At 52.9% G+C, this 27,345-nt stretch overlaps 1 protein-coding gene across 1 annotated transcript; it reads left to right on the top strand.

Annotated features, from left to right (window-relative positions):
• The first annotated feature begins 7,562 nt into the window (after positions 1-7,562).
• Positions 7,563-26,518, top strand: PMP22 (peripheral myelin protein 22). Its single transcript, XM_054846761.1, has 5 exons — positions 7,563-7,791; positions 8,775-8,875; positions 10,034-10,124; positions 20,839-20,979; positions 24,919-26,518. Exons 2-5 carry the CDS (start codon positions 8,798-8,800, stop codon positions 25,083-25,085), a joined length of 477 nt encoding a protein of 158 aa, XP_054702736.1. The 5' UTR covers positions 7,563-7,791; positions 8,775-8,797; the 3' UTR covers positions 25,086-26,518.
• Positions 26,519-27,345: the final 827 nt, after the last annotated feature.

Here is a 27,345-nt window from a genome sequence, read left to right as displayed (position 1 = left end):
TTTCCACAGCGTGCCAGCAAGTAGCTGAAAATATCGTGTATTCAACTAAGAGTAAATCCACCCACAGGGATTAATTCCTACCCTTTCAGTTTGTGATTTTAGGAGAAAAACTGTCGTGTCTTCCTCCTCTTGAGTCTGTCTGATGTGGAAAAAGCACAAGGGGAAGTAAAGCTTGTTGTCAGAGTAATTAGCTGTTGACATCCATAATGCATTTTTAATGGTGCAGCAGAAGAAATACAAACTGTCCCGTAAAGCGTTGCAGTATGTTCTGTTTCTAAATAGAGAAACTTGCATTTTAAACTGATTTCAAATGATAATTTTCTTGATTTTGAAAAATTTTACATGTCATCTAAAATGTTAGTGCTGGTACTAAAATGAGGAAGTACTTTTGACGAGCTAATTGAAGAAAATGCTGTGGTTTTGATTTTGGTGAGTATGGATTGGTTCCTAATTGTATGTAGTTTGCTGGTGGAAGCACCAAAGCACTTTGAAGATAAAGAAATTAATCGGTCCTTAAGCCAGCCACCCTGCCTGCCTTGGTACCTGCTCTCTTGCTGTAAATCAGACCTGTTTCACCAAGTATTTGAATTATCAGAGGAACAAGTTTCGAATCAGTCTGAGGTTCAGTGTGAAAGTCATTTTGCAAATTGTCTCCTCAGACTCACGTGTCACTTAGACATTCTTGAATCTTTTAACCTAAGCAGACTTGAGCTCAGCCTAAAGCCTGTAGGCCCCAAGAATCCCAAAGGAGCAGAAGCTTAAGTCCCTTCTCCTCCCTTGGGAATCCAGGCCATGGATCTCCTGGCCCAGCTGAGGGCTCTCGGGAGCTGAGAGCATCTTTTCTTGTCTTGCACCCCCAGATGACTCCATCTCACACATCCAGACCGACCCGCTCGCCCTCCCTGGGTCTCCCAGCGGTGGTTGCTCTGCTCCCCCAGAGGCAGCCCCTGAGAGCTGTAACCTGCACCGAGGTCCTGCCCTGGCCTCAGCATCTTGGCAGGATCTCTCTTTGCATCAGCAGCCCCGAACAGGAAGCAATTGTCTTTTTAACTTTTTTTTTTTACTAGCACTTTTGTCTCTGTGAGACTAAAAATAGATTTCCTCTATTTTGTGTGTACCTTGGAGCAGAGTCCATTGGAGACAGCAGCCACCCTTTCAGAAGAGAAGATACAACCATAACCAGGAAAAACTGTCCAGCTCATCACACCTTCCCTTTCTCCACTTGTCTCCCTCCCCGAAATAAGTCGATGGCATGCTGCACTCATAGGGACTTCCAGTTTTTGTTAGCATCCTCGCTAGCCTTCGTGCTGCTCTGCACCGTTACTCTCCCCATGTTCCTTTGCTGAAGACTTTCACAAACCCTGGTGATACTGGCTGCTCTGCTGTTTGGAAGCTCTGCTCCAGATGTCTGGTTTTCGTTTTCTTTTTTGGGAAATGGCCCCCATGAATTTGTCCCTGGCTGAGCACCCACAGTCCCTTTCTGAAAGGCTCACGCTTCTAAGTAACTTGAGCGAAGTCCTGGCATCAGCGACAGCTTCACTTTCATCGCACTTTCACCTTCATTTTTGAGTCAGAGGAAAAAAAGATCTGAGCTCTGTTTTACTGTGAGGGCACACCGATAACAGTCAGCACCCAGTCTCCTCTTTTCTCCAGTTTTACTTTCAGAGCACCCCAAACGCTCATCTTTCCCACTAGCCCAACTCCTTTAAAGCTTTCTCCTAATTGATGGCGTTTCTACGGTGTCGCAGTTATCCGACTCTAAATTTTATCTTGCCGTCCTACCCTCTCGACGCTTCTTTACACAATATTGGCAATGCATTTCTTTCCTCCATTTGGGCCGTGCCCAGAGGAATTTCAGTTGAAGCTTCTCCAGTTTCTCTCACAAATACCTTCCGCTTTCCTGCAGCAGATTTCCCAGACATTAGAGAATTCCTGGTCCCTTTGGGGGTTCATTCTCTCCACACCAGTTTTCCATAAGTTGACAATATTGATGTTACTTCTGTAGCTCTAAAATCCCCCCCCCAAGCACTTTGATCATCGAATCCTACGTGTGCTTCAGTCTGACTTCTTTTTTCCCCCTCTCACAGTGTGTCTTACGCCCATCCCACGACGGGAGCCAACCTGGCCACAAAACTCCTGTAAAATGGGTCTCTAGGGAGAGGGTTTTGGGTGAAATTCCAGTAGACATGTGCCTTGTAGCAGGATCTCCTGCACAGGGATGGATTTGCCTCCCGTGACTGAGGTGCTGGTGAGTAAAGCTGCTCGGTTTGATCACTGCAGGGTTATTTTGGGGCTTGCAGCCGAGCAGCCTCTACCTGTGATCTATTCCAGGTGCATTAAACAACCATCCTGCCCTCCTGCTTCTGATGTGTGAGATGCCTTTGCCTTCCTACCATTAAATGATTTGCTTTCATAGATGACTTCTAAATATTATCCCTGTCTGCCTCGGCTGCCTTTCTGCACTGACGTGGTGTTTCCTTTATTTAAATGCCTTCACTCTGAAGAAGGATGTGCCTGCTTTTATTGCTGTTTATTGCTGCTTTATTGCTGGCTTTATCAGCCAAGTTGCTGAGAAAGTTAGTTAGTGGAAATTCCTTTGCATCCCACAGCCATATTCCCACCCTCCTGCATCATTCCAATAAACCCTGCAGAGCCGGGTTGGTAAGCTAATTGTTTACTGACTGGAGGAAAGAAAATAACTTAATAAAAGCATGTCAGAGTTGCTTCATGCCAGATAAGCTTTGTGTCAGCCCAGGATCCAGACAAACAGTCAAGGCCAGTCTATCAAGGAGCTATTCAGAAAGGAGGCTTGGGTGGTTTTGTTGCCTAAGGAAAAAGAATAATCAGTGAATGTCCTGGAGGAGTCTGAAATGAATTTGGGTGAAATGAAAGATTGCCAAAACCCATGTTAACAGTATGTTGCATAACTAATGCAGATTATTATGCTCGAGGGAGAGAGAATTCCCAAAACAGTATCAGCAGCCAGAAAAAAAAAATGAAACTCATTGCTATTATGAAAAAAGGAGAGGAAAAAAAAAGAAAATTTTTGGCAAAATGCTAAGGAAAATTTGGGCAGTGTAGGAGCACAGGTATGGCTGTGCTGGCTCAGACCAAAGTCTGCTGAGCCCCGGATTCAGCCTCTGACAGAGCCACCAGGAGATGCTTAGATAAACGTACCAGACCAAGACAAGCACCCTGTGATACTTTCCCAGTCTACTTTCCCAGCTTCCAGCAATTAGTATCTCAAGGACTTCCTGAGCTGACAGGGCTGTCCTTGAATTTTAATATCCCCCAATGGATTTGTTTCACATGATCTTGTTCCAGTTGTTCTTCGAGCCCGTGCAGACTTGCAGCGTCCGCTGTGTCCCTCAGCAGGGAGCTGCAGGGGACAGAGCATCATCGTGCTCAGAGCATCGGCAGCCACTCTTGGGACCCTGGAGGAGGCTCAAAAAAGGCGCCAGACCTGGCACTGCTGAAGCCAAAAGTCTAAAACTCAATAGTTTGGGCAAAAAGGTAGCTCAAGGCTGGTTTAGATCTATATCCTTTGTAGGTTCAACACAGGAGCTCGCAGAGGGTTGGCTTCTTTTATATGCTGTCAGCAGGCAGGAGATGAGCACAAATCATAACTTCTGGAAGTATGCGAGTGTCCTGACGCAGAGTCGTGTCCCAGCTGGGAACCTTGGTTGGGTTTTTTTTTGGCTTTTGGAATCAGCGGGTAAATTTTGGTTTCATTGAAGCTAGTGGGATTTTCTCCAGTGATTTCAGCCTGACTCTATCAGTGATGACAACTGGCTTGGAGTTGAAAGTAAAAAGTTCAATGAAGTTTTTTGGGCATGAATGCAGACAGGACTAAAATATTTGATAAATTCTTCATGGTTTGGTGGAAAACAAATGTCAGAAAAAGTAAGTAAATGTCTCCAGGATGTATTATTACTCTTGTTTTAGAAGTTTGCTGAATTTAAATGTTTTCTCTTCCACTTTTTTCTACTTGAAACGGCTTTTCAGCTAGCCATTCCACCAGTTTTATCAGAAAAGGTAAAAAACACTCTCTCTCAGTGCATTTTGATCCAAACAGTGTTTTACACTGGAGCAAGGCCCATTCCTCTCGCAGCCCTGCTGGGGGTTAGCTGTGCAGCTCAGTATCCCGGGGCACAGCACCCGCCTCCTCTCCAGCCGCCCAGCTGAGACCCAGCCGTGCTCAGTGCACATCCCAGGGCAAGATCCTGGCAGCCCCCTGAGCCCCACTCTTGCTGCCAGCTGGGGACGTGCTCTCAAGGTGGAGATACTTATTGAGATAGTTATTTCTCTCTGTGGATGTGTATTTTTATATATATATATATATATGCATGTGCATTGTTTGGGTTCTCCATAAAATGCGAGTCAAACCATATATTGCTCTCTCCTTTTCCTAGCTGCACAGTTGTTTGAAACCAGGATTATTTCCCCCATTTTTCTGTTCCCAACCCCACGTAAGCCACAGGCTCGCTGACAGCAGTGCAAATTTCTGCCTTTTCCCCTTCGCATTTCAAATCCCCCGTTGCTAATGGTCTTCATCACCAGGGTAGGGAACAGGAAGCGAGTCCCTAAAATTGTGATGACAGAGCAAAATCTTGGGGTTAAACAAGTTCATCCACAAGAAGACATACAGAGAAAAATCTTGTCTTTTTGTGCAGTTTGAAAATGCTTGTTTTAAGAGTGGTTTCATTCACCTAGGGCTAACACCAGGAAGGGGATGGTGTATGTGTATGCTGGACCGATGGCAGCAGAGCTGGTGATGTGACGGTTCAGGTGATGCTGCAAACACAGCTAAATGAGGCTTAGACCCTTTTCAGCCAAGTCCTCAAAGTCCATCGCTGCCTTGTCAGATTAGCAGCTGAGCCCCTTAAAGTCATATAAAAAACACTTTCCTTCCAAAATTCTCATTATTTTATTCTAGAAATTCAAGCTGAAGCATTATAAGAATTTTAAGTGATCCCATGGAATAGATTCAAAGTGAGAAATCCACATTTTTTAACCAGTGTTTATACAACCCGTCAATCTTAGAGTAGTCCCAGCACAGCCTGTTGTGAATCTTGTTTGTACACCAAACATTTTTTCAAATTTGTTGTGGCACCTGCTTTTATTTAGGTGGTGACCATTGCTAGTCACACTTGTATGGAGACTGAGCTGGGGAAGCCGGGTGGCTTTCGAGCCCCTTGATGAGGAGCACCGTGCAATTCTCCGGCCTGTGATGGTGATGCCGTCTCTCCAGCAAAACCCCAAGGCCATCCTCGCTTTTTCGCCTTCTCTCCTCCTGGCCCGGATTGTTGCCATCCGGCACCTCCGGTCGATGCAGAGAGAAGCTTTGCCTCCAGCGTGTTCATGGGAACTCACCGCACTCCCTGGAGCAGCACGGTCTCCCATCGCCGGAGCTGCCATGATAGCACATGCTCAGCAGATGTTTTTCCAAAGCCCCACTCCATTTGGACGATGCACCTTTCCAAGAAGAGAAGTGTCTGAGAGCACAGGAGTGATGTGCTCTTCTCTCTGGGCTTCCTCAACTGTTTCTAATCCGCAACTCTCAGCCAAAACAGGCTTCATTACCCGCAGGCTACTCTTTTCCCTGATTTGAGTTTCGGATATTTCTCCCATGCTTAAAAAGCTGCTTTTGGCACCGTTTTTAGAACTGGAGCTGAGGTGGTTTTGCTCTCCCACATTCACTGAGAAGCTCGGGTGCAGTATGTGACCCTCATACCTCCTGGCTGCCTTTCACCGCTGTGCATCTCCCTGCTCTGCTTTTGGGGAATGAGCCAGATAGTTTATCCAGAGACAGAGGAGCTGAGATCTCAGACCTACAAACGCAAATCAGAAGATCGTCTCTAACAGCAGGTTAGATCCTTGGGGACAAGCCCCGTCTCGCTCTGTGTTTGCACAGTCCCGAGCATGGTGGCTCCTTCTGCTCTGAAAGCAGTGCAGGCACTGAACCCACAGAGTGAAGGCAGCCTGAAATAGCCTCATTAGTGAGGAATGTACTGATGGCGGTCCAGATGTTTTAGTCCTCTGGGGCTCACAGTCAGGGACGGCACTGGCTCCTGACGGCACGTGCAGCAGCCTGCTGTGGCAGGCAGCAGCGTCACGGGGGGGGGGGTGGCAGCAGCAGAGAAATGGGTGGGTATTTTTCGGAGGGAAGGGCAAATTGCATCCTTTGAAACCAGGCTGGGCAAACCTGCGCAAGGCAGAGCCGGCGCTGCCGGAGCAGGGTTTGGCTCGCTGGCATTACGGTGAGGCGTGCAGGCATGTACTGAGGGGCTTGAGCACAGCGTGAGGCCAGGGGCCTCATTTCAGCCGCTGGGCCATCTCCCCCCCACCCCCATGGAGTGGTCCGAACTCCCACTTGCTGGCTAATGCGTGCGATGGGACCACTTACACAAGTGCGGAGGAGCCAGAGCCCGTGCTGCAGGGAACACGCCTATGCTTGCCAGGAGGAAGGAGCCAAGCACGCTTCTCTTCCCTCTTTCTCCCAAGATTTACAGTTTCGGTGGCTGGATGCCAAATTCCCTCATCCCAGCAACAAAGGAGGACTAGTCTGGAGCTGGTGCGTGGAGAGGGGAGAGGTGATGGGAAGGTTGGTGCTAGTGCTCAGGACTCCCAGGGGCGCGCAGGTCTCCTGCGAGGACTATTTGGGGTGCGTGTGTGTGTGCGAGGTTTATTTCAACAGACTAGCTGTGGCTGAGGGAGTGAGTGAAGGCTTCTGTACCGGAGTGGAGCCACCCCTTCCACTCTGAGCACCCAAGTGCTCCAGCATTTTGGAAAAAACCTCACCCTCCATTTAGTGAAAAGTTGCTCGGTCCCACAGGATTTGGCTTTCAAGCGCTAAAAATCTCCAGCCCAAGAGCCAGAATCACATCGCCATCGCAGGAGCAAATTGCAAAGGTGTCACTTTCCTGGACACAGCTACACTGTGTAAAGCAGGGACGACGTTCCCCTCGACCTCAGCGCAGCCAGACGCTCGTTCCCCAAATCGCTGTCCGGGGCTACACAAACTGCCTCCGCCGGGGCAGGGGAGCCAGCGTGCAGCAGAGCCCTCTGTCCTCGCCATGGAACCTTGTTGCTGACGATGCCTCCCGCCTCCCCACGCATCCCTGGAAGAGGAAAGCTCCCTGCCAGCCCTCCCCCGCAGTCACTTATCTGCTTAGGGAAACACCCGGCTGCCGGCGCTGCAGCCGCGGGACACCGGCCGCATCCTGCCCAGGGCGCGCCCCGGCTTCCTACAGCCTCGCACTCCGCTGCGGGAACCGCTCCGAGACACGCAGGCACCCCCCGCCCACCCACCCACGCCCACGCGTGGCCGCTCCGGAAAGCGAAACGAGGGCAGAGCCGCCTCCTGGTAGTTCCCTGCCACCCCCACGCGGGTGTGTGAAGCAGCGGGGGCTCCCCACGCCCGGGGTCCGTCCTGGGGAAGCAAAGGAGGGGCAGCCCGGCCGCTTGTGTGTCCCCAAAACCCGCCCGCTGCCCGGCGGGAGGGCGGGGCGGGGGCGGCCGTGCGTGTGTGTGTGTGTTTGTGTGTTTGTGTGTTTGCACGGCCCGGGCCGGGGCAGCGAGTGCCTCCCCGCCGGGGGCTCGGGGGGAGGCGGGCCGGGGCGCTGCCGCATTTATAGGAGGAGCGGCCGGGCGCTGCCGCAGGGCCCTCCCTGTCCCGCAGACGCAAGCGGGGTGGTGGCCCCGGTTAAAGGGGAAACTTGACAGCGCCGCTGCCCGTTCCCGCTGCCCGCTGCGCTCCCGCTGCCCAGCGCCCCTCGGCTCTGCCGCGACGTGAGTACGGCCCGGCTCGGCTCGGCCCGGCCCGGCCCGCTCCACCAGCCGGGCTGGGGAGGGGGCGGCCGCCCCCGAGCGCTCCCCCGGGGAGGGGAACAGCCATCCCGAGGGGGAGAGGCGCTGGAGAGACCCTCGGGGGGTCCACAGGGGAGAGGGACTGAGGGGAGCCCCCCCCCCCGCTCCGTGGGTCCTCTGGGGAGAGGGATCAGCACAGCCCCCTCCTCCTTCGCCGAGGGTCCCGAGGGGAGCTGGGCTGGGGAAAGCCCCCCCCTCCCCGGGGGAGAGGGTCCGAGAGAGCCCGTGCTGGGGTGCCGAGATGGGCCGAGGGGACGCCCGAAGCAGAGGGACCGAGATCGCCCCGTCGGGCTGTTAGACACAACCCTCCCCCCTCCCCGGCGGTCACCAGGGGAGATGGGCCGGGGAAAGCCTCCTCTGGGGAGAGGGGCTGACAGAGTCACCCCCGGTGGTCCCATGGGTGGGTAGGCAGAAGAACTCCCCCCTCCTGGCGGAGAGGGGCTGGGGTAGCCCCTTGGGTGGGATGCGCCGAGATACACACAGCCCCCCCCCCCCCCCCGGGGGTGCCGAGGAGCACACTCCCCTCGGGGAGAGGAATCAGAACTCCCCCTCGGAGAAGAGGGGCTGGGGGACCCCCCCCCCGGGGAAGTCCCCCCCGGGGGTCCCCAGGGGAGGGGGGGCCGGGGAAGCCCCTTCGGTGAGAGGACTTGGGGGAGCAGGCTCGGGGGAAGGGTTCGGAGGCCCCCCGGGGGTACCCGGCAGTGGGTCCGGGCAGAGAGATCAGACCCCCCCCACGGTCGGCGGGGCCCGGGGGAAGAAGCCCGGGAGCCGGGCGCTGCCCAAGCATCCACGGAGCCGGGTGGGCTCCTTGCCGTCGGCGGAGCGCCTCCTGCTGCCCTCGGGGCCGGGCTTCACACGCACTCACACACTCGCACACACTCAGCAGCATCCCTCTCCCACTCCAGTTCTGCTCTCCACCACCGCCAAGATGCTGCTTTTACTGCTGGGAATCATCGTGCTCCATGTCACCGTGCTGGTACTCCTCTTCGTCTCCACCATCGTTAGCGTAAGTACCGACTTTCCTCTGGTACCGGCAAAGTGGGGAGCGGCTGGCAGGGGGGTTTTGGCATGGCAAGACCAGAAGGTGTTATTTTTATTTGTGGTTTATTTTCCAGCCTTGCTTGCTGATTGCTGGTCTTACTAACAGTGGGGTTTGGAGCATTTTGCTCTTTCTGTATTCGTGCTGTGTCAGGTGTGGGTCGCTTGGTCGTGTGCCGCAGTGGGTGCTCAGGACATCCCCGTTAGTTGAAGCCCATCTCCTCATCGTCCCCATGCTGGGTCCCCGTCATGGAGCAGCCTCAGAGCACCCAAACTACCCTCCGTGGGGGTGACACTGCACTCCCCTCTCATAAAGGAGCCCCACCTGCTAATGGGCTTCAGCCCGCAGGACCAGTACAGCCAGGCTGAGCAAAACCCCTTGAAATGGGACTGGTTTGGGTGCTGGTACCTCGGCACCAGCGGTTTTGCTCTCCAGCTCTGCTCCTCTGGGGCTGTGACTTAGGCACAGCCTCTGTCTCCTAACCAAGGTGGGCTCCTGCTGGCGATTTTCAAGGCTTAAGCTTTGCAAGCAGTGGGAAGATTGAGGGTTGGATGCTGCACAGAGGGTTCCCAGCACCATTCTCAGTCCAGAGCCCAGTTAACACGTCATCTGCTTAGGAAGAGGTTTGACTTGGTTTTAAGGCAGCAGTTTTGTGGAGCTGGTGAGTTCCAGGCTTGCTTCACCAGGCTCGTCTTTCCCTTATTTTCTTTTTTTTTCTTTTTTTTTTTTTTTTTTTGGAGTGGTAGTAGTAGTAGAAGACATTACAAAAATCTTCCGAGTCGTTAGAAATCACGTGGAAACATTCAAACAGCCCGGCCAGGCACCAGGCGAGGACGGCAGAGGGGAGGGAAGTGCGCATCCCCCGCGGGACTTGGTCCATATTTAAAGATAATAAAGAGCTTCTGTTTTTCTGCCGTTGAGGCGAAAGCAGCTAAAAGCAAATATCAGTATTTACTTTCCAAACCCCTTTCTAAAGAAAAGCACGTGCCTGGGAGTGCTTGGCCGGGCACACACGTGCTGGTACACACCGGGGCTGCTCGGTGCTGAATCCCGGGGGGGGGGGGCATGCGGCTGCCTGCCAGCTCCTGCCAGGGCCCTGCTCACGGGGCTGCATCTCTTTTGCAGCAATGGCTGGTGAACGGTGGGCACACGGCAGACCTCTGGCAGAACTGCACCTCTGGTAGCGTCTTCCACTGCCTGACATCATCCACGAACGGTGAGTGCTTCCCGGCAATCAGAGCTGTTGCTGCCCATCACTTTTATTCTCCTCCCCAGGCAAATCAAGGGGGATTTGCCTTTGCAGGTTATTTGTGATTCCCACTTGCTTTTCCTTGCACCCCACTGAAGTTGTTCCCTCCCAGCCCTTCCCCTCACCTCCTCTGCTGTGTCCCTAGATGGAGGGGCAGGGCTCCACCGCCTTCCCGGTGGGAAGATTGCTGCCCCCCCTCCCCGCCCCACCTTATCAGTCCCTGAAGTTGCAATGGGGCTTAGCACAGGTACCAGACCCAATGCCCATTGCTCTGCCCTCGAGCTCTGGGGCAGCTCCTGGCAGCACCGTGGCAGGGTGTTCAGCACGCTCAGTCGCAGCGGAGGTGACCTGCTTGAGCACTTTTCGGTGGTCTCCTGTTATTAGCCCATTACACTTGGATGTGCAAACGGGGGGGTTTGGTGGGCGGCCGTTGTGGTGCTGGGAGCAGACAGGCTGTTTTCTGGCATGCCTTCCTCTTGCTCCAGTTGTGAGGGTGTTTTAAAGATGCATGTGGTGCTCCGAGGACAGCCTGTCTCTGGAGGACACCCTGTCCCCTAGCTGGAAAGCTGCCCTGCTTTCTGCAGCTGTGACAGGCTGAGTTTTTGGGCACGCTCCTCACCCTGTGGTTTGCTGCCGTGCACCATGTGTGGGATGTGCTGAGCCCTCAGGTCCTGCCTCGTCCCGCTGCCAAAACAGCCCCTGTGGTACCTGCACGTCTGGGGTGGCTGAACAGCCACCTCTGGGCTGAGCTGGGTGAAGGCTGATGTCATGCTGGGTGACATCACCCAGCGAGTTGCTTGCTGAGGTCAGCAGGGGAGGAGTGCTTGCTAAGATGCTGTGACACAGAGTTTCCGGGGCACCTAGTGGTACCAATAATATGAAATCTGCTCAGGGAGTCAGGCAAGCCTGTGCCTCAGTTTCCCCAGAAGACAGGGCTAATACCAGACGTGCTGTGTCCAGCATTTGTTTTCACTTAGTCTGGTTCTTGCTTTTCCATGGAAACAGATTCTCCCAGTGTAACCCCCGGTGAAACCAGTTGTGAATCATACTGATGTCACTGGGAGCACAGTCACACTGCACCGGAAACATGGTCCTGGCGTAGGAGCAAACCGGTGCCACGTGGTCTTGGCAAGGAGGGACTGGTCGCAGTGCAGAGCGCTCAGTGCTCTCAGAGGGTCTCACAGCGATGGGAGACTGTCAGAGGTTTTTGGAGGTTCAGGTCACCCTAATCCCCAGCCTGCTGGGAGCAAAACACTTGTGGGTACCGCACGTGGGGAGGTGGATGCTGATGCTCGCTCTCCCTCTTATCTTCCCTGCGCTGAAAGCAGCGGCATGGTTCCCTGCTCGGGCCCAGGCTCTGGTTTTGGTGGGAGCGAAGCCACCGCTGTGGGTCTCTGCTGACGCCTGGTGGTGTCCGGGCTGGCTCGGGAGTGGCTGGACCCCGTCCCAGCCGAGGAGCCTTCTGGAGCCATGTCCTTCATCAGCAGTTGGCTGGTGTTGGCTATCTGCAGCGTAGGCAGGCTGCTTCACGGCCATTCATGCGTGCTCCAAAACTGCTGATCTTGCGCTTTGAAATAAAAGGCAGCAATTGCCCCCCCCCAGAGTCCCACAGCCGAGGGCTGAAAAGCCTCCCCAGATCTTTTGCTTTTCAAACCTACATCGCTTTTCCTGGGTGTTTGCAGGATGCTGTGTGTCGGGGAGTTGTCAGTGTTGAGAGGGGCTTATCCAAAATGCGGTTGGGATGGTTTCCTCCACGTCTGACTGTCCTGCTGGGTGTTGTGAGTCTACATTGCCTTGTTCCCAGAAGCTGCTCAAAGAGGGGCTTCCCTCTGGACCCTTTCCAGCGATGACTTTTTAGCATTAAAGAGACTATAGTCAAGATGACCCTGCTAAACCTGCAGTCGAGCAGCAGAGTTTGGTTGATAAGGTGCCCCAGTGGGCTGCTCTTCAAGTAGCGATGCATTGTGCTCAAGTCTTAAAGAGCTCCTTGACAGCTCCTATGTGTATGAAGGCTCTGCTCTGGCATCAGGAGAGGGGGGTTTTGCTTGGGCAGAAGCTTGTCCCCCATCCACCCCATGGCAGGAGTGTGGGAGCCGTGCTGCTGAGGACCAGTCTTCATCTGGTGGGACCTTGGATGCAGGATCCAGAACTCATTGATGCTGTAGGAAAATCAAAAGATACTTCCTAGGCTTACTCAAGGCTTTTAAAATCTGTTAGTAAAACCATGCAACAGCCTTTCCAGTGGATCCCTGCAACCCTCCCTGCCGCCCGTCTCCGAGCCCCTTGGTCCCACCACCTCCGTGCTGCCAGGGGAGCTGCAGTTGGCCACTTATCGGAGTGATAGCAGGGACACGGGGCGAGGATGCTGTGGCAGGGCCATCTCTGAGGCCCACGTTTGTCCCCTGCCTGGTCCTTGTTATGCTCCTCCTACTCTTTTTGCTAGGAATATGCTTACTTTCAAAAATACGAAAGATCCTATACCGAATACCGCAAACCGTTCTCATTTAAATCTCTTTCAAAACACAGGCTGTGCATGCCGCACTGGGTTGCAGAAAGCCTTAAGAATTTGTTTCTCTGCGCCTGTGCCAAGGATGGTGCTTAACGGTTAATCGCAGAGTGCCAAGGTCTGCTCTGGGCTGAGCAAGAAATCCTTGTTCGGGAATTTTGGCAGAACTTGGTCTTTACGTAGAAGCAGTTTTTTCCTCTGGCCATCGCAGTGGCCGCCGTAGTGCAGTTATTTCTTCCTCTCTTTTTGAAAAGGAGTGGTACTCAGTACTTGGAAGATGTGGAATTCGGTAGGGCTGGGTCTCACGTTTTCAGCACGGATGGGGGCTTTGGGGAGGTGTTTGCCTTAGCACCAGGGTGCTGGGCTGCTTGTGCTGTGATGCTCCCCTTGGTCTCAGCATGCTGAGGATGGATGAAGCCTCCTCTCGCCCTCTGTATTGCTGCACAGGGACCCTTTTGTTTAGCTGACCGTTATTTGGATGCCCAACGAGAAGCTGACCTTGCTAAAACCAGCTGCCAGCAAGATTTGCCTGTGTTCAACACTGGGGCAGGTTTGGGACCGTGCTCCTAACCTTATAGATTGTCCTGCGGGGACTGAATAAGCAGCAACACGACCCAAGGGTTGACCGCAGGAGGACTGTCAGACCATGGCTCCCTGGGACACCAGCAGCCCTCGGGCACAGGATGGAGTTGGCCTCGGTGCAGGCTGAGCTCCCACCTCCCAGATCGCTCTCGAACCCCCTGCGTGCGCGAGGGCTGAGCGGCCCTGATGGGAGCGAGCGCAGGGAGGGAGGAGGAGAAGCCGGGTCGGGGGCAGATGCCCACTTCTTCGCCTTTTACAACTGCCTGCTTGTTGCTTTGATTTCTGCGTTTGCTTGTTAGATAATGACTTTTTTTTTTTCAAGAGGCCGAGAACTATGGAAAAAATGTTGCAATCTTTGCTTCATTTGCGCTGTCAGACATTCCTGGAAAAGACTTATCTCAAGAATTCAGCTCTGAATCCCAGAATTGTGCGTCGGCACGGCTGTGCGCCAGCCCCCAGCTGCGCAATCCGGCTTGCAGACACGGGGCACGCGGCCGGACCTGAGCCGCTCAAGTGCTCTTAAGTAGATTCCACCCCAAATTTCCAGACAGTGATATTTTTTTCCTCCAAAACTGGCCTTTTTTTTCCCACAACTGAATTGTTTTATGCAGGCAAGAAGATTTTTTTAAATTTTTTTTTTTCCTTTCTGCTACTTTCTACTGCTCTTCCCCTGCTTTTGGTGGGAATGCTGAATGTGAGGAAGCAATGGGAACCTCCTTGGAGATCCCTACATCCTTCTGTAACATCAGGAGACGTTTTTCCTGTTGTCTTCTTGCAGTTTCTCCTGTCGCTGCACTGTGGCTTGTTCACAGACAGGTTGGTGGTTTTTGGCTTTTTTAAAGGGAAAAGAAAACCCCAAACCTTTGGGAAACGTGCAGGCTGCCAATCCACATGATTACTAAGTGCCGTGAGCCGTATGATGATGATGATGATGATTTGCTGATGCGATGGCCACAAGCAAAGCCCAGGTGGGTCGCCCGGAGTGGAGATCTGCCCTGAACCGTCCGGGCGGGCAGGGATGGACCTCCCGTCGGTGGGAGGATTGCCCACTGACCTTCCCTCTCCCAGAGCCCCTTAGGGACCCAAAGCAGCACTGCTGGTGCTTGAAATACATTTTCTTTGTGCTGGAGGAGGCAGGAAAAAAAAAATCTTTGTCCCTGGCACAAGGCAGGGGCATCTGTGCCCTGACCAGGAGGAATTGCACTGCTTCTTCTCCACTTTAAAATGTATATAACTGAAACTTCTGAACCCATTGTTTTTGTTCTGTCACCCCCCCCCCCAGAGTGGCTTTGCTGCCCACACTCTTTCAAACTCTTTTTTCCACCAATGCTGGACTCTCATGGCATAAAAAAGGTATGGAGAGATAGAGGTGCCATTTCACTTGCTGTAATCCTTGTTGTGTCTGAAAACAATGTTCAAGGCTGCATTGAAGCCTTGCGCCAAGGAAGAATATTTCTCAATGTCTAATTCCATTTCTGATAGTGAGTATTAAGTATCTGAACAAAAAGAGATGGGGGCAAATTCCCCTCCAGCCCACTGGAAGAGCCAAGACTGCGCCAACTGGATCAAGACTTGGATAACTGGTCGCTGGTGAGGGGACACTTCCTAGCGTGGGAGGGAGAGGCGGAGGCGATGGTCCACTCACCCCTGCAAATTAGAAGTTCAAAGATTTTAAGATTCAAAGATTAAAGAAATGGTTTCAGCTATTTATGGAATGCTAAAGTAACCTTCCGCCCTTATGCGGTGCATCTTTATGAGCCCGTGGGCGCCATGCTGTTGGAGCATTTTGCTTCATTTCTGCTGGGCAGCTGTAAACAAGCAAGAAATTACCCATGTTGAGGGGTGCCGAGTCTTTTATAATGAAGCCCTGCAGTAAATACTGGCTAGCCTGTATGTCTGTTAATGCACAGCCTTCGTACTCAAAGTTCTAGCCATCAGCCCGCCCCGTTCAGCTTATGGACCACGTGTACAGATACCTTGGTTTGGGGACGTACCTGGTCCTTCAGGGTCCTCGCAGTTTGCAGCAGAATAGCCGGTTTTTAACCTCAGCAGTTTGTGGGTCCGGGGCACCCGCTTTGCCGTTAATGATCGATAACATTGGCCTGACTCGGGCAGGGCTGAACCCCTCTCTGCCAGCTTGGGGGTGACTGTAGCTTGCCCCTTAGTTGTCTAAAATAAACTGTGGGGTATTCCCAGAGAATATTTCGGATCCGTTTCTGCCATGACCGTGTTGCCTGTGATATGAAAAGGATTTCCTCTGCTTAAAACCAGGTTTTTACTGTTGCTTGTTCTTCTTACAGAGAACATGTGATAAGGAGAGGTAGGGAACTAGCGCTGTTTTTCTCTCAGCTGCTCCAGAGCTCTTTGGCTCCCCTATTTCTGCGTAAGGGGGGGTTCAGTCGGCCTTCCCTGCTGGGTGGGGGGGCTTTGGCCCATGGAAGAGGAGTAAAAGGGATGAAGAAGGCACCATGTGGACAAACGATGACTGCAAAACCAGAAGAATGGGTGGCCAAGTCCACTGTAGAGTGCAGTGCTGGAAAACCCTTAACCCAACTTTTTTTTGGCCTTGATGAGACTCTTGGGTATCCTGGTGGCCACAGGCTGAGTGTACCACAGGAGCATGCCTGTGGGTCAGGGCTCCACTGCTCCCCATCCCTGCTCCTGGTGCCTGGACTTGAAATCAGTGGGAGTTGGTACCTAAGCCCCTTAGAGGACCTGAGTCTGAAATGATGTATCCGCCACCTCAGCTCACATTCACACACAAGCCAAAAGGGAGTCAGAGCCACCACGCTGAAGGTCTTGGAGAGGAGCTGGCTTGGGCATTGTGGAGCTGTTGGAAGGTGTTTTTCATGGTGCCAGCAGCTTTCTGCTGCCTCGGCAGCATCGGAGGTTGCCTCTGTGGGACGTGAACTTCGGTCTGACGGGACGTCTGAATGTGGCAGCTCTGAAGAGCTATGGGCATCCTGGCCTCAAGGACTTCTTGGATGGAGCTTCAAGGAGAAGTCAAAAGGGAGGACAGCTGAGAGGAAAAGAGCACAAGAGGACAAAAGAAGGCTTTGGGGGTTTCATCTCCTGAAAGAGCTACAAAAGAAGACCAGGAAGTCTTGGGCAGGAATTGCAGCGCAGTGTTCATTCACTGCCTCCTTGCAGCCCCAGTGTTTCCCACCTGCTCATCCCCTGGCCCTTACAAACACCTTGGGAGCTTTTTAAAATCCTCTTTTCTGGCAGGATTCCCAGGAATACCTCGATCCAGCACCGTGCAGTCCTCTCCAAGGAGCGAACATAGGAGAACAGGAAAGGAGCAACTGTTGGGTGCAAAACCTGCTTTTCCCAGCTCGAGCATCCAGCAGCCCAGAATGCAGCCGGGGAAGGTTTGACTTTGTGCCAGTGGGATGTCTGGGACCAAAGTAAAAGAAAGTTGCAGTGTCATGGAGCTGGATTTTCTCTAGGAGAACGTAGCAGCTCTGCTGCATGTGGCCGATGAACTGAGATGCTGTTCTTCTCCCCAACATGAGAGGTGTTCACTTTGAGCGATGGGGCTGTGGGTGGGTGGGGGGGGTTGTCTGTGCTGCTCAGGAGTAGCTCTGCAGGTAGCTGAGCTTTTTTGACTTTCTGAGTTGCTACAGTGCGTTGCCAAGGGGCAGCGGTCTGAAGTTCAGCCCCAGAAGAATGGTGCAATAGAGCTAATATTTCTGCTTCTTCAGTTCACCTTTTTCAACACTCTTAAGGGCTGTTTGAATATGAAGGTTTAAAACCGTTGCAAGCCCCCGCGCTTGTGATGTGACCTGTCTGCTTCGTAGGTGAGGATGCAAGTTGGGTTCAAGTTCTTGATCAGACCTTGAAACTGGGGATCTGCTTTGGAAAAACTCTGCTCAGAAAACGCGTCTTTTCCTGGCAGACCTGGGCTGGTGCCTTTGTGCCAGTAGATGCATGTGCTGTATCTGAGCCTGCTGGTATGTAATTTGTGGCATTGAAGGAGCAGGTTTTACCATGCAGGCGTGGTCATGCATTTCCCCTCCCTCTAGTTGTGTATATATTATATGTTACATCCTTAGTGGATGTTTTCTTTCTGAGAAGTGGTTGTTTTTTAAGTGTACAAAGCATACGCAGTTTGCAAAGGGAAAGCTATACGTGCAAAATGTCACCACCAGCTGCAGGTCCCAGCACACAGATATTTTTAATGCATAACACTAATTTAGTCGTGTCTTGCAGCGAGCGTATAAGCTAATTGCTCAAATAAGTTTCTTTTCACTTTATTCTTTCTCCTTGGCTGCCTCATCAATCCTGCTCAGCTATACCTCTTGTCTGGGTATAAAACCTCCCTGCAAGCAGGGCTGGGGCTTTGCTGCAAGGGGTTGGGTTAGATGCTGTCTTTTTTGGGGGGGAGTTCAGCTGCAATTTCTGCTCTAGGTTTCAATTTCTGCTCTGGGTTTCTTGCTTTCACATTAGACTTTAGGGCAGTGAGATGTGGTCTTCAGCATCCCAGGGGTGAAGTCTTTTCCCTGCTGTTATAAGTGGTGGCATGAGCACATCAGGGCTTGCAGAGCTTAGGGAAATTCTTGAATTTGCTTTGTAAAAAACGTCTGTCTTTGTTTCTGACTGCCTGAAAGGGCTCTAAAACTGCTCCCGATGGGTCCTCTCCGGAAGCGGTGTGCAGGGTGTTATCTGTCCGTTCCACTCCGTTTCCTTTTCTTCCTCCTCCTGAAGAACAAAGATATAAACACAGAGCTGGAGAGATGCAGGAGAAAAATGGAATAACCGACTTGCTGCCCAGGGGAAACCACAAATAACAGTCTGGGAGTAAACAGTGCTGACAGCCCCACGGTACAACTCGTGGAGCACAGACCTCCCTGTGGGAAACTTGCTTTATTTTTAAAAGCCTATAGGTAGGACACAGCACTAAGAGCAGAGCAGTTAAAAGCATATGGAGTTGAGAAGGTAGCAATCCTATCTGCAGTTATAGTGGTGTTTTGAAATTAATTACAGGCAATTAGCTATGCTGATACAGCTGAAGGCTGTGGGCAGCTGGGCTTGGACTTAATGGGAGTATAGCAGCTGGCGCTCGTGGGTCTCCGAGTCATGAGCTGGGGATCCTGCCCCTCGTTTTTACAAAGGAGGCCAATAAAAGTCAGCGAAGGGCTGGATGTGAGCAGGTGCAGAGCTCTGGGCTGCGGGATCATCTCTTGAGTTCCCTGCTCACACGCTCGTGGTACTGCTGCTCTCTGGCTGCAGCAGAGCGGCACGGCTGGTTGCCGAAACCCCTCCGGTCACAGTGGGTTTTCCTCTCCCTCAGTGCCTGCCTTTATATCCTCTGATATGGCTCTTTATTACAGTGGGGTTTTTACAAAACCTATATAAATCGTTCACATTCAGAACCAAAAAAGAGGCACGGGGAGGCGGATGCAATTAAAAGGGCAGCTTGGCTCAGCTTTCCGTCTAGACAGCGTGCTCCTAAAATAACCGGCAGTCAGAGCATCCACCTCCGAGCAGAAAGGGCTCCGGATCCCGTGGCCTTTGAAATCACAAAAGACTTGGCTTCCTGGGTCCTGGACCAAACTGCAGGGCTTGGGGCCCGGCAGGCTTTGGCTCAGCCGGTGCACGGAGCCAGACCCGGGTTTAGGGCTCGGGAAGGCGCGAGAGGAAAGCTCAGCTTCCCAGACCTGGGACGGGAACCCCTTCTGTGCTGAAGCGTGGAAGGAGATTGCAATCCAGCAGTTGGACATCCTCTAACCATACTTCTCTGACCCCGTCTGAGCAATGATTTATGACCTGAATTTTCGCAGCGCTTGAGCTGCTTCATCCTCTCCGTTGCCGTCTGGTTTAGCAAGGCCAGAGCTGAGGGGGCAGGCGTGGTCGAGGCGGGGGGGTTCCCTGCCTGGCCAGCAGGGATAGATGAACTATATGGGACATTTGGGGTGCACATCCGGGTGAAAGCCACACTGGGATTTCCTGGAAGTGACAGCAGCGACAGCTGCTCCTTCCTAAGGAACGGCAGCAACTGGTGCACGTGGACATAAACCCGAAGCGAGTGAAGTGCAGCAGCTCTTTAGCAGAGCCCGTTAACGCTGCAGAGTAGTTTGGCACGGAAAGCACGAAAAAGAGGGGAAGGAAAAAGCTGTCTGTGATGAGCAGAGGCTGCTCTGGGTGGTTTCGGTCTGTTTTGGTGAGCAGAGCCTGAGTTTGCTCCATTGCATGAAGGTCTGGAGGCAAGATGCAAAGACAAGAGGTAGAATCGATGGTCCAAAGTCAAACACGCCAGGCGTTACTAAATTGTACGGGATGTTCCCCGCAGGCGTGGATTTGCTGGAAGGGCTCAGGCTTGGATCATCATTGCCATCCCAGTTGAAGGCTGTACACCGCTCTCTGGTTCAAATTCTGCTCTCACCTCCATGCATGCAGCTCGCGAGGATTTGGTGGGGGAGCGTGATGGGTGCTCTGGGAGCAGAGGCTGCTCCGGGCAGTCCCAAGTGGCCTCATTTGCTGCACCGAGTACTGAAGGTTGCTGCGCTGAAGCGTAGCTTTATTTGGAAGTTTTGTTAAGTAATAGCAAACTTGCTATTTGCTGCAGAAAGTCCTCTCTTGCAGCGTGCAGCCAGGGGAGCGAAACTGGTGGGAGTAAAACTGTGGCAGGAACGTGGGACTGGGACTGAGACTTCAGTGCTGCCTAATTCTCCCCTGTCTGAAGATCCAGCCTAAACCAGCGTTTTTTTGCCCTTCACTGGGTTTGTGCCTCAGTTTACCTGTACCAAGTCCTGCCTGGCTTTCATGGTGAATTAACCGATGTTGCATCCTTAAAGATCTCTCAAGGAAGGCTGCAAATACTCATTTTGATCTCAAACTTTATAAGGAGAGGGAAAGGCAGAGCTATTTGTGAGCACGGCCCCGTCCTGCGCTGTGAGGCACTGCCTCTTTCTGTCAAGCCGCGGCGACTCATGGGACGCAGCAGCATTTTGCTTGTTTATTTATATTTTCTTTTACGCGGGGAGTTACACACCCACGAAGCCTGGAAATAGCTGGGCAGTGAGTCACGCAGGGGCTGGTTTAACTGGTCTGCTCTGGGAGGCAGCTGTGTTTGGCAGCTGGGGAAGGCTCTTTTCAAAAAGTTTGACTCCGCAAGGGCAGAGGGGGTTTTCACTCGCTGTGTATTTATTTTACCTCTGAGCTTGGCCAGCTCGGTGTCTCACGGCTTGTTGCACATGGCTTTTGTGTTTCCAGTACAGCTCAGCTCCCAGGGCCTGACATGAAGCTGGGAGAGACTTTGTCTCGATTTCTGCAGGCTTCCGATCGGAGCTAATCTCTCTGCTCATATTTTATTATAAATGCTCCCTGAGAAAGTGCGTGGCCCTGCGATTCCTTTTACCCCAGCACGCTGGTCCATGCACATGTCATCCTACATCCCAGGCAGCATCGTCCCCTGCTGAGGACCTTGCCAGCTGGTGCGGGCGCTGGATGTGGCCACGTCCCCCAGCTGTTAAGAAACTCAGTGGCACCCTGGGGTGGGATGGTGGCATGGGGGATGACGCCCGGGCTGTGGTGGGGGCTCGCTGCCTGTGGTGCCAGCACTGAGGTTTCCGTTTGTCTTTCCTTCCCCAGAATGGCTGCAGTCTGTCCAAGCGATGATGATCCTCTCCATCATCTTCAGCGTCTTGTCCCTGTTCCTGTTCTTTTGCCAGCTGTTCACGCTCACCAAGGGCGGGCGGTTTTACGTTACTGGAATCTTCCAAATCCTTGCTGGTAAGTGGGGGCTGATCAAGGGGGCTGTCACCGGTGGGGAAAGGGCGTTCAAGCAGAGGAGAGGGTAATGGTGGAAACGAGCATGCTCATGGTGCAGAAGCAGGAGGGCCACCGAGCTGGCTCCTGTGTGGCTCAGTGAAGGGAAGAGGGGATGAATAATGTGAGGTCTCGAATGCCCCAGGATGGGATCTGTTATGCATCCGAGCTCTTCTGCCCTTGCTTCATGGCAGGTGCAGGAGGTGCTGCCCCGGCTGGGGACGTTCTGGAGGGGCAGGGTGCCGGACCCGCTGGAGGCAGAGCTGTGCCAGCGGTGCCGGGCAGTGGGGCAAGCAGGGCACGGGGGCTGCCGGGCTGAGGGCACCCTGCAGCTCCGCCTGCTCTTCCCGCGGCTCGGGATGGGATGCCAAGGGACCAGGGTGGCTGTGGTGGCCCTGGGACCCACGTTCGCCAGGCTGGGCGAGATTTCCACAACTGGCGGGCTGGGGGAAGTAGTGACGATCCTATTTTGGTGAAAGAGGATCCGATGATTATTTATAAACTCGCCATAAGGGGGCCTGGTGCTTTCCACATCAGCAAAGAGCCGCTGGAGCGTGCAGGGTGAGCCAGCTGACTTTGAACTGTCAGCTACTATTTTTAACTCTTCAAGAACTCAGCGCTGGAAACGAGCCATGGTTCGCATCCTGCGTTGCAGTTCTGCAAATATAGATGCTGTAAAGCCGCTGGCTCCATTTGTGTTTCCACGTATGAGATCAGTGGAGAGGATTTTCAAGCGTTTGACTAGAAAACATAAATTGTGCAACGAGGTTCTGGCTAAATTATGACAGACTGTCTGGGAAGGAAACTAATCGTGTGCTAGAGCTTTCGATGTTAAACTAAAAGACACCCTAGGTCCTGCCACTAAATCAGTGGAAAAACTCATCCACTGAACTATAGACAGAGTTTCTGAGCAGCCTCTAAGCGAATGGCCTTTGCAAACCCTGGAGAAGTTTAGAGCTAACCTTTATTAGCAAGTGTGGCATGAAATCTGTTAGAAGTGTATCTGCTGGGCCATAATGCAGGTGATGAGTTCGTATCAGTTCACCATTTCTGGAAAGACAGATGTGTAGAAACCTGTTACAGCCATGGAGACAAGGAGAGGAAATGGGCATTAATAATGCAATTATGTGCCTGAGAGCTTCTCTAATAGATCTGGGAGCAGAAGGCTTCTCTCTCCTGAGTGATTGCTGGTGAATCCTCATTCTCAGAGGAAGAGAAAATGAGATTGCAATCCTCCTGTTCATGCTGTGCTGGGTGTCCTAAGGGGATGCAGGGTCAGGCCGTAGACCTACCGTCTCTTCCCTTGTTGGCCTGAGGCATGGGTCAAATCCATCCCCAGCCGGTATGAAGGACAGGAAGAGTGACCTGATCCCCATGAAGCTTCCCCATGGCCTGGGGGACCCGTAGGCAGAGGTCTGGGTCTGGATGGACCATGCAGAGGTGGGCACTGGTGGCCATCCTTGCTGTTCTCCTTGGTCAGGGCTGGAGGAGGCGGCTCAGGGCAGCTGTGGTCTTCGTGACCCTAAATTTCAGGGTTGTTGGTAGGAAACAGGACATGGCTGTGCCAGCGCTGCCAGGAGATCCCACCTGGAGGTATGGATGGCTCTGGTCAAAGGAGCTGAACCTGATGTGGTCTCCTTGCAGCTTGCTGTGGAAGGCCACCACTGTCTAAAGCCAACGGAGGAAATTCTGGTGGCCTTCAGGCTTTGCAGGTATTCAGCCATGCCTTGCAAAGCCCTGGCATCACAACGCCCTGCTGCAGGTCTGCCAGGGATGGGATCTTACCCGCTTGAGTGCTTTGTTCTCAGCTCCAGCAGAGCTGGAAAGGACCTCTCTCCTTCTGGGAGGGGATGAGAAGGCTTTTCCTGAAGCCCTCCATCACCCTGCACCTCCTGGGGTGATGCAGCTTTGGCAAAGCTGAGAATTTCCAGTTTTGGAGCCTGACCAACAGCAATGCTGGACCTGAACCAGCAGGTGCCAGGGGCAGGACTGCTGGGTGCTGTTGGGTGGCAGAGCCGGGCAGCGGTGCCCTGAGAGCCAGGCAGGAGAGCAGGGGCTGGTCTCCACTAGGACGTCGGCTGTGGCTCAGGGGAACTGGGGAGCGGAGGTAAGGGCAAGAAGAGATGCACGAGGTCAATTGGGTCTGTTGTGCAGCAGCGGGGCAGGATGCATCCCCAGCACCTTCTCCACATTGCTGGCAAACCTGCCCCAAACTCTAGGTGAATGTGCCCTATGGGATTTCAGCCATCACAAAGGCATCGAAAGGCCCTCGACAGCTCCCCTCCACCCTTGGTGGGTCCATCACATCCATGGATAACTTCTCATAGCTGTGTAAGCCCAGCATGGGACAGATGTTGGTTTGGGCCTCTCAGGGTTTGACCCAACTTTTCCATCACTCTCTCCATCCTCAGCATCACTTTTATCCCCTTTCTCTCGTCCCTCCCACCCTAGAGCTGCTGTCCCTGTGGGGTGGAGAGTGTAGGCTCAGCCTCGGGGGCTGGGCCTTCCACATATCCTGCAGCGTTTTGCAAAGCCCTGCGTTGAAGAGCTGACCATGAGCATGCACCAGCACCCATCCCAGTTTGTCTGCAGGGCCAGAATGCACAGATCTGCAGGAACAGACTTTAGGTAGCATTTGCCTTCCTGGCCCATCAAAGCAAGACTAAAGTGTGTTCTTAAATCAACATGGTGATGCGTTACTGCTTGCATCGGTGCAAGCACCTGAATGCAGCTGTCCTTCACTTCCCGAGCACGTTCTCCGGGCCAAAATCAGTGCAGATGCTGCAGAAACCATCGCCTCCATTTTACCAAATTCCTCATGCGGACAATTGCTGCTGTATTTTCTGCTGTCTGTAGGTGACCGGCGTGGCCGCACGCCTGTTCTCTATCCCACCAGCATCGGCAGACAATTGTTGTGCTCTCTCTGCATGGGCCGGGGCAGTGGGAGTTGGCTCTCGTGCTTAGAGAATGGAAACTGCACCAGCGGCGCGTTAATGAAATGTATTCCCACTTCTGCACTTTCCCAGAACAAAGGAGCAGTGTCAAGTGGAATTACAGCTCAAATATCACGGTGGTTAAATGTAGGTGGTCCCGAGGTCCATGCAGGGGATTTGGAACTCGTCTCTGACAACAGCCCCGCGACTGTATAATAGAACCGCTGGGATTGACTAAAAGAGCATGTTTTCGGGCAGAAATAGAGGTGGCTTTGTGTTAGCTCTGGGCAGTCCCCAACGCTGATGGGTTGGTTTTTCAACAAAGCTAAAACACTGCCTAACAGAGCTGGGCCTGGCCAGACAGCCCTCGGGGACCCGCAGTGCCCTGTGGCTGGCGAGGGTGAACGTGGGGAACCGGGGAAGAGGGACAAGCCACAGGCACAGCAGGGTTTGCAGGGCGTGGGGTTTGCAGGTTGCTCCTCTCGCAGAGGAGGACGGGGGCTCGCAGGGCACAGACCTGCCTGGCCAGAGCATCCTTGGCCCCCAGCTGACTTGCCTGGGCAGGTGATAAAGAAACTTTTGTGATAAAGAAACGGAGTTTGTGTCTGACGTCTTGCAGCAGCTCTGGTAGGGTGGTTCAGGCTACAGTCTGGTTTTAAGTAAGCTACCAAGGGGAGCGGGGTGGTCCGGAGCAGCAGCCCGGAGCTGCGGGATGCCTGATGCTTGCCTGAGGGATGGCTTAGCCCAGGCGATGCTCAGGCCTTGCTTGCTCAGAGCCTGGCAGAGATATCCCCGCTCACCAGCATCACACCCCCCAAATCATACCGTATTTTCCAGGAGCCAGGCTACAAAGAGGCAATAATAAAACCAGTTTCCCGTGCTGGCGTTGGGTATTATCCTCTGGGTTTCCAGCAGGAACTGCTCCATGCATGGCTTTGCTAAGACCTTCCTATGTGTGCTTCCCCGGCAGGGCTCTGCGTGATGAGCGGCGCAGCCATCTTCACAGTGAGGCACACGGACTGGCACCAAGCCTCGGAAAACACCTCCTATGGCTTCGCCTATATCCTGGCGTGGCTGGCCTTCCCCCTGGCCCTCGCCAGCGGCATCGTCTACGTCATCCTACGGAAGCGCGAGTGATGCCGCGGGAAGCGGCGTGGCATGACAAGGGCACTCATGACGTCCACGGAGGAGACGGAGGCGGGGGAAAATAGACGAGAAAACGGAAAAGAAAATTAACCAAAAAAAAAAGAAAAAAAAAAAAAGAAAAGGAATAAACCCTCCCACCAAAACCAAAACCAAACCCAACCGACCCCAAAAGGAAACACTCAAAGGGTTACTTGTTAATTGAAGATGTATATAGTATCTATGGTTTAAAAAAAACCTATTTATAACACTTTTTACATATATGTACATAGTATTGTTTGCTTTTGTTGACCATACGCTATGTTTTAAAGCCTAAAGCAAGTGCCTAAGGAACTATTACTCCTAACAGTGTAACAAGAGCGTGGTGATTTTTCTCATGCAAAATCCTCTTTGACCTGAACTCTCCTTCCCCATCCCAGCCTGTATCAAACCATCAGAAAACCCCAGCTCTGACTGGTTTTAGGCTGGCGTAAATCAGAGCTCCGCCTGTTTACGCCAGCCAGAGGGTTGATCCCCACTCCTGCCACATGCTGTGATCCTGGTAACCGAAGTGCACGTCCAGATCTGACGGGAGACACTTCCAAAAGGCTTGAAGGATTTCGGAGCAAAGGCTTTGATTGCCCCAAGTGCCTAAATGACTTATGTGCCTGAGTCCCATTGCCTTGCCACCACACCCGCTGGGAATTTGGGCTTTTAAATCACTTAGGTTGAATTGCAATCCAGCGCGGGCTGTCCTCCTTCGCCTGCGCGGGCTCCGGGGGTGCTCCCGGCACACGTGCCGTGCCGTGCCATGCCAAGCCGCTGGGGCACTGACGCTCCCAGCCGTTAAACGTGCTTTATCCTTGCTGTGGAGCTAAACTACCGATGAGAAAGAAGCAAACCCAGTATATCTATGAAATCAAATACCAGATATATGAAATGGTGCTATCTATTTACCATTCCTTGTATTGCTAGCCATTTAACCTTATTCACTGGAAATTCAGTTAACAACCTTGAGGTAAACAACAAAGCTAGAAATGAGAAATAATTCTGTGTAATATAAACGAGCTATAACTGCTTTTGTACTTAGAGTTGCTCTTACTATTATTTTTAATAAAGCATTTATAACTGAGGTTCCTTTTTCCCCCCCCCCGTGGTCAAGAGGAACAGAAACAGCTCTGGGTGGAGTCCTGTCGGTCTCCGCCGCCAGAGCGAGATGTCTGTCCTCTGTCTGTGCGTCAGCGATGTGTCTGGCCATGAATTGAAGGGGCACCTGCACAGACCCCAGGCTGCCTTCTGACTCCAGACGCTGTGTTGCTGCTGTTGTTTTTGTTTCATTTTGGGTTTTTTTTTTTGTTCTTTTTTTTTTTTTTTTTTTGCTTTGCTTTTCTGATTTTATACCGACTGTGTGGACTAAGAAGCAATGAAATAAAAGTCAGAATAACTCAGTTGCTTCTGCTTTTTGGCATTTTTTTGCGGGTTAGAGCTGGGCTGCACTCCACCAGTCTGCTTGCACGGCCATTCCGTGGAAGGTCTCTGTGATGCCATGTAGCAGATTTATGAGCTAGTTCACGCCACTGAGAGAGGCTCTGAGCTCGCCGGGCTGTCTGCGTGGCAGTTGTACCTGTGCCGGTGGGGTAACCCTGCACCAGAGTTAGTGCCGGGGTCAGCAATGGAGCTCATGGCCCCATGCTGTAGTGCTGGTGCACACTCATCTCTCTGCCCCTGTCCTAAGATGCTCCCGTGATGTGGCCACCAACTCCCCAAAGAGAGCAGCCAGGCAGCGGCTGGCAGGACCACACTTACCCCTCCCGGTCTGAGCAGGGACCGTTCAGGTCAGCATCAGCTGCCCCGGGGGATCCGGCCGGCTCTGCCACCCGGCACAAACAGCAGAAGCCTTTCAGTCCTGTGCGCCAAAACACCCGGGGCCTGGGGGTGCAATTACGGCGGGGAGGATTAGCACATTGTGCGCAGTATGTGAGGCCTTAATGGCTGGCACGGAAGCGTTCACACTTCCGTTCGTTCATTCACTTTGCTATTAAATATCCGAGCTGATGTAGCAACTGGTGCTGGCAGAAACACAATGGCTCTTGCAACGCCGCGTGTTGAGGCCAGTTATTAACATCAGGCCAGCTCCTAAAGCCTCAACCCAGCCGCATCCCAAAGGAAAGGGGCAGGAGCTGCCTCGCACCTCCTCAGCCCATCAGCACCGAGCCTGGGCAGCGCAGTGTGACCACCCAGGGGCTTCTGGTTGTGGTTTTCCAGCTGGGAGTGT

This window comes from Grus americana, chromosome 18 (genome assembly GCF_028858705.1).
Source record: "Grus americana isolate bGruAme1 chromosome 18, bGruAme1.mat, whole genome shotgun sequence".
NCBI lineage: Eukaryota > Metazoa > Chordata > Aves > Gruiformes > Gruidae > Grus > Grus americana.
Note: the sequence above shows the minus strand (reverse complement) of the source record. Positions and strands in the feature narration are given on the sequence as shown.

What these genes read in the sequence shown, in the direction of transcription:
- PMP22 (XM_054846761.1), top strand. Translation starts at nt 8,798, where the DNA reads ATGCTGCTTTTACTGCTGGGAATCATCGTGCTCCATGTCACCGTGCTG. An exon ending in TCGTCTCCACCATCGTTAGC is followed by an intron (nt 8,876 to 10,033) that starts GTAAGTACCGAC and finishes TCTCTTTTGCAG; the next exon opens with CAATGGCTGGTGAACGGTGG. An exon ending in CCTGACATCATCCACGAACG is followed by an intron (nt 10,125 to 20,838) that starts GTGAGTGCTTCC and finishes TTCCTTCCCCAG; the next exon opens with AATGGCTGCAGTCTGTCCAA.